The 6,822-nt window shown below is 42.5% G+C and overlaps 1 protein-coding gene across 1 annotated transcript; it reads right to left on the bottom strand.

Moving 5' to 3' along the window:
• Window positions 1–890: 890 nt before the first annotated feature.
• Window positions 891–6,605, bottom strand: vps26bl (vacuolar protein sorting 26 homolog B, like). Its single transcript, XM_048984232.1, has 6 exons — window positions 6,131–6,605; window positions 4,925–5,081; window positions 4,294–4,458; window positions 3,613–3,788; window positions 2,397–2,539; window positions 891–1,947 (listed from the first exon to the last, which is right to left on the bottom strand). The coding sequence occupies exons 1-6, from the start codon at window positions 6,351–6,353 to the stop codon at window positions 1,813–1,815; spliced, it is 999 nt and encodes a 332-aa protein (XP_048840189.1). The 5' UTR covers window positions 6,354–6,605; the 3' UTR covers window positions 891–1,812.
• Window positions 6,606–6,822: the final 217 nt, after the last annotated feature.

Genomic DNA, 6,822 nt, shown 5'->3' with positions numbered 1-6,822 from the left:
CATCAGGTTACTGGCAGCATTGAGACAAGCAAATCCCTTTGTTGCAAAATGTATGGAATGTAAACTCCACAGCAGCCGTTTGACACCAGCAACAAACAAAACAAACAAACAAACAAACAACTAAACAAAGCCCAACAGTCTATCTTCACTTCTCTGCCGCAAAACCTAACTGCTAACATTTTTTTTTTTAATATATATAAATTTTGCTTTGACATCATGAGTTTTGGACTTAAATGAGGCGAGTGATATCGACATCTGACATTTTTCAAGCTTCGAAACGAGAACAGAGTTTTGGCAGCTGCTCTCACTCAGGCACTGCAGTACAACAGATCCCGGCACAGGAGTAGCTTCAACATCGGATATGATTTGTAAGACAAAGAGATACACAGAGAGCAACAGACACGTCTACGCATTGAGGTTCTCTGGAATCACCACACGGTACAAGACAACTGCGTGGGATCGGAGTTTTAGTTCACTAAGGAATGTCACATATGTAGTCCACAGCTGCATGCCTTGTAGTCTTTGTTTATGTGTGGGGATATCTATATTTAAAACAGTATACACAGTTATAATACCGATTTATAGTACCTCCCCACTTTTGATTAAAAAAAAACAAAACAAGAAAAAAAACAGAGGATCATGAAAAATAAAGCACATGGTTAACTGCTTACCAATAAGTCCCCCCCCCCCCCCCCCATTTTGGCCTTCCTTAAGCTGAAAATAGAAACTAAGTGTGTGTATGATATGAATTAAAAAAAAATGTCGTAATGAAAATGAAGGCATGGTCCTAGAAGATGACAGACAGTACTGTAATACCCTAATGTATATGCAAATACTTTCATTTTGGAATGTTCTGAGATGGTCACGCCTCTCAGCCAAAGTCCTCTAAACCAGTGATTCTCAGCCTGGTTCTCAGGAACCCCGGACAGTCCACATTTTTGCTCCCTCCCAGCTCCCGGAGCAAAAATGTGGACTGTCTGGGGGTTCTTGACAACTGGTTTGAGAATCACTGATCTAAACTACGTGTATATTATTTATACCAATTAGCAAAAACAGCCGTTAAAAACACACCCCACCCCCAAGTCACAGCTTAGCAGAAGCTTCCAAATTTCAGCTCGGGCAAAGGAATGCAGAGTTATAACTGAAGTCTTTATACGTGAAAAGGAGCTATTGGAGTTAATATTCTATGTTGTACTTCAAAGCACTGGACAACGAAAGTGTAGTACAGGCAGCCATCTGGTGATGATCCACATCAATATGACGAAGTCGCACACAAAGACATCTTTAAGGAAGAAAACAGGAAAAGGAATCGCAAAACAAAATGCCTGCGTCAGCCAATGTTTTTTTATGTCTGTTTTGCTAAATTTGATTAGTGTTCAGGGGAATGAATTGCAGGTCTTTACACTGACGTACAAAAACACTAAAGGTTAAAATGACCACTGGAATAAGCACACTTGATTTGCTTTTTTTTTAAAAAAAAATGGCATGTAGCTAGTCAATAATGGAAAGAGCCAATTGGAAAAATTCCGACATGATGATTTAAAAACTAAAGAACGGTAATAATATTAAACTGTAACACAGCTTTTGCGTTTGTTCCCATAGCATGAACCCAGTCCTTCCTCAGCCTCTCCAATCTCTTTATTTTAAGAGCCTTAATTAAAAGGGAGGCGTTTCCACACCATGGTTGGCGGTAATTTCTAGGGGCCGGGCGACGCCCCCCGCGGCGCTGCCGTAACGTACGCACTCACCAGCACACACACACAGACACAGAGTCTCGTTTTCCTAAGGAGCTGCTGGATTGGGCAGAGGGACTCAATTGCTGTCCTCCTTGGCCTGGGCTAAAGCCTTTTCGGCGGAGGCCGAGCCCTCGAAGCGCTGCGAGGCGATGGCGGCTTGGTGGGACATGCTCTTCCTCACGATGTCTCCTTTCCTCCAGAGGGTGATCTCCTGCAGGAGGGAACACGGACGCTTCAGCAAGGTGCCTGCATGCAGTTCTTGTTGTTCGGAGGTTTTGCAATAAGCCCCACAACCACTGGACAGATATCAACAAGTAGCACCTTCTGGATTCAAGGCGTCAAGGCAATTTCCCCACGGGGATCAATAAAGTATCGATTATTATTATTATCATTATTATTATATTTTATTACACGGGTTCCCAACCCACGTGTCCGACTCCTGACCACAAGACTTAAGGAACATGCTTCTTTTTGGTGAAGGATTCCCAATTTCCATTATTTCGACAGGAACCAATTCTAACCAAGTGTTACTGAACTTTAGCATAGAAGCCCACAGACGCTACAGCTATTGACATCTGGTCTTCCCTAAAACTGGTCATGATAGGGATGCAAAAACACGTCGAGCCTTTTCCGCGTGGACCTGCATCACCAGAGCGATACCTGCTGTTTGAAGTAACGCCTCTCCTCTTCATCTATCAGCACCAGGTTAAGGTAGTAGCGTACAGAGAACTTCTTATTAATGTCCCGCATGGTGGGGGTCATCTCATAGCCAGCCAAGAAGAGCCTAATAGGGATGGATTCCCCTAAAAAAGAAAAGACAGAAATAAAGAAAGAAAAACACACGTGACGTGGAAAATTCAAAAGAGTAGCGGAGTTTCAGCCACACACACGCCGGACGTTCGATTTGCCACTATCATGAAAAATTAAACTTCTTGGGCTTCTGTAAATTTTGTTAGATGCACAGCACAGACTCCCTTGGCTGCTACCTGATATAAATATATTAGTAGGAAAAATTGCACACATTCTTCCTTTCCCCTTTTCAGAAAAACAGGCTTACACTGTTTCTCCATATCCTCTACTTCCCTCATCTACCCCGTTCCACACGAGCAGGTGCTATGGACTGATATGATTCTATACTGTTACATTGCCCCTTCATTCAATTTTCATTTAAAGTGTAAATGTCACATATTATAAAAAGGAAAAAGACAAAAAAAGGTCTTCTACAGTTACTACATGAATGCATCTCATTTCATACATAATCCATTTCAGTGAAATCTTTAACATTTATGACACCCTGGCATGAAAAAGAATGACCATCAAGTACATTCTACGTGCACCATTGTTCCACCAAGCTAATGCTTTTCATGTTTCCTGGTGCAGCATTTTCTAATTATCAACTAGGGCCGCACGATATCGCATCACGATCACATGGTGCTTTCGCAATAATCACCACGGCTTTACTAGTATCACTTTATATAAATCCGGCGTATCCTTATGTTTACGTTCAAACGTGTCGGACTTTAAACTGCAAGAAGTAGCACCGCACCACCAGCGTCTTTTCACCTTGCTTATCCACAATGTCTCCCCTTTTAAAACATGTGGCTGCTGAGCTGCGCCTTTCTTCACCGCCACTTCAGTGCTTTTCACTTCCATGACTTACAAAAACATTAGTGTGTGGCATCCTCCACGAACTGGGATTTAATAAACATGAGGATATGCCGAATTTATAATGACTACCGAGTTTTGAGTGGCACAGTACGCATCTCATTAATATTTTAGGCACTAAATTGTGGCCATATCGTGCAGCCCTATAATCACCCCATTCGTTTATGTTTTGCGAGTTGACTGAGAAATTAGGAAGGGCACGGTTCATTACCTCTTACTGGTGCTCCGTCCATGATCTCATACTTAGCGATGGTGTCATTTTCATGATATACGTTGGGACCGGTGCCCGTTGTCTCCCGTTTGATGATGTCGATCTCCATGTGTTTAATCTTAATCCGTACCAAAAGGAAGTAGATCTTGCCCACTATGACATCTTTTAGGTGGTACCTGCAATTTTTTTCCCCCATCAAAAAAGAAATATTTTATTATTGGGTGGTTATTTTATTTTCCTGACTGGAATATACCATTGTGTGGACAAGTTAAAAAAATTTAATAAATAAAGACAGAGAACATAAATTTGGGTTGACGATGCAATGATGTCAGTTTTAGTTTTAAGTTCCTCTTTCCAGTGCTACTAACGTTAGCATATTGGGGGAAGATGGTGGCGCAGGAGGTAGTGCTATTGTTCGGCAACCGGAGGGTTGTAGGTTCGAGTCCTGGTTCCTCCTGACCCCATCAAAGTGTCCTTGAGCAAGACACTGAACCCCAAATTGCTCCTGCTGTGCAGGTTGGCACCTTGTATGGCAGCCTCCACCACCGGTGTATGAATGGGCGGCACTTTGAGTACTCGTAAGAGTATCATTCCATTTAGTATAGCAAGTATTTTAAGTTAGAAACAGCAACAACAAAAAAAGAAGATACATTTCAAAGCAATGTAGTTCCTCAGTCTTACTTAGATTTGTTGTACTCAAATTCAATGTGCAGGCAGTCTTCAATTCCCACTTCCATCTTGATGGAGGAGTTCAGCTCGGGGTATGTGCTGAGTGTATGAACCACAATGTCCATCTCCTTGGTGATGTCATTCAATCTCCTGCTGATAGTGGCCCTTAAAAAATACCTGGAACACCCAAAACGTCCACAACGAAGATGAGAACCAAGGAAAAAACGTACGCAAAATAATCGCGGACTGCAAAGCTCCCATCATATTTTGCATTACCAAAATGATACGCAAGGTTAATTTTTTGCTTCTCGTTTAATTATGTCAGCAGGACAAATCTTTTGTAACATGGGCTCAATCAAGGTGTCATTAGCAGCTTAGCAGGCTAGCTGAAAGGAGTTGTGCTGAATGATAAATTTAGAAACAGTCTGGTGTATGAGATCATGCAAAAGCCTATCATTACCTTCTCCTGTGCATTGCTGCCTTCAGAAACGCAGAGAGTCTTCTACGTGCATAAAGCTAATTGTCTCATACAACCAGGTATATAACCAGATTTTTATCTTGCCACTTGTCTTAACACCATACTACCAAATGAAGCCCCGGGAAAACGCAGGTGGAAGTGAAAGACAGTGAGCATTTCGCTTACCGTAGTTTGACGTTCTGGCCGGTGTACGACTCGTACGGTTTTTCCACATGTGTGAACTCGAAATCAAAGGTCTGGGACTGTGTGAGCTCACCAGGCCGTGCCAAGTCTTTAACTAGAGACACAAACTCATGGTGGTTCCCTCGGTCATAGTACAGCTCTGTGGAGACAGGAACGGTCACTCCATATCGACCCCAAATGGTCCACAGAGGCAAGATGCAGAACAACTCATAGCTAACTGGCACAGCGCAGTTTTTTCAGTTCCCCAAAACAACAGAGAGGGCTTTCATGTAATCTCGTAGACGTGAGATCCTACGTTTATTAAAAACCGGCATTTTTTCATGGCGTGATGTAAAACGCTCACTTATAGGCCATCTTTAATTTTTAAAAATACTGAATGCGGTTTTAAAACCGACACCACTCATCAAACCAAACTGAGCTAACCACATAAATAATCTTTGTTCATTATTCTTCTTTGTACACAGGTATCAAAACACAGCGAACCAAAAGACAGCTGGTGACCTATACAATTCAATAGATTCCTTGTGTTCTTTAGTACCTGTTGAACCTAATGATTATCAGTTTTGTCAGAACATGACAGCGCTTGTCAATCTTTGAATACGTTTTAGCAAGGATTAATTAAGCATTAAAATAAACGCGATCTGAAGCAGCTATTAATATCCACACATTTCATGCTGCCATAAAACCTACGTTATAGCGTTGCTTTGCAGCGACGGTGCAGCAGTAATACTCAGACAAATTAATGCACAAAACAGCTGTGTGTGTAACTGTCACATGGCTCAGCTGCAGCTTGATCTGTCTCCATCTAAGACTAAGGTGCATGTGCACGTTGCAAGGAAGCTCCGCTGTCTGGTGTTTTCCCGCAAGTTTATGCGACTGGGCCGTTTTTTCCTTCCTTCCTTCCTTCTAGCGCAAATTAACGCCCGATCTGGTCACGAGACTTTAGTCACTTTCATTATCAGCCCTACTCACGCATATATGCGCGTCTCAACCCTCTCTCCCCCCCAATTAAACGTAGTGCAGTCGGAAATTCACCGTTTATACGCATCTAACTGTGGGTTTTTCATCTGCCCTCTTCAGCGCTGTTGCAGTTCTTATCGGGTCACTTACAAATGCATCACATCGTCCCCGCGTTCATCGTGGCCTCCGCTCTCTGCAGACCAGCCTCTACGTGCCAGTGCCACTTACCAATCTGCCCGATGAACTCGATCTTGATCCCCTGATGTTCGAATCTTTTCCCTGCATTTTTGAGCGTCACGTTTACTTTCCCAGACACTGTCTCGCCATCGTAGAAAAGAAAATATTTGTCCTTTTTGCCATCTTCTGTCTTGTGCTCCACTTTCTTTTTTGTCTCAGCGTCATTCAGGACTATGTCTATTTCTGCACTTTGACCAAAACCAAAGAAGCTCATCCCTACACCGTTGGATTTTACTCCCCTCTTACTGTAAAAACCGAATTCAGTCACTCATCAAGATTGCCACCTTCGTCGCCAAACTGAATTCCACCAAGCTGCGGCAATAGTGTTTTTCTCGTTAAAACAAGTCGACTTACAGCAAATAATGCAGGTTGCTGTAAATATTACCAATTGAAAGACTGTAGCAATGTTCGAGATAACACTTCCGAGCAGCTTCCTCTCTGCAGGCGCATGCGCACACCGCAGGCGTCACACTGGCGCAAATACGGGAAGCGTTCTCCGCGTAGGGTGTCCAGAATGTATTTTAATATCTGCAAATCGGAACACGCATAGGTTAATAACAAAAGTTTAAAATAAGCAAGATATAATAAACGCCAAATTTCTCATGAACATATGTTTATAGCGACATTTGGATAAAATTATTAAGAAGTGGCAGATATTCTAAAGTATGACATTCATGTTCTGC

This window comes from Brienomyrus brachyistius, chromosome 18, assembly GCF_023856365.1.
Source record: "Brienomyrus brachyistius isolate T26 chromosome 18, BBRACH_0.4, whole genome shotgun sequence".
Taxonomy (NCBI): domain Eukaryota; kingdom Metazoa; phylum Chordata; class Actinopteri; order Osteoglossiformes; family Mormyridae; genus Brienomyrus; species Brienomyrus brachyistius.
Note: the sequence above shows the minus strand (reverse complement) of the source record. Positions and strands in the feature narration are given on the sequence as shown.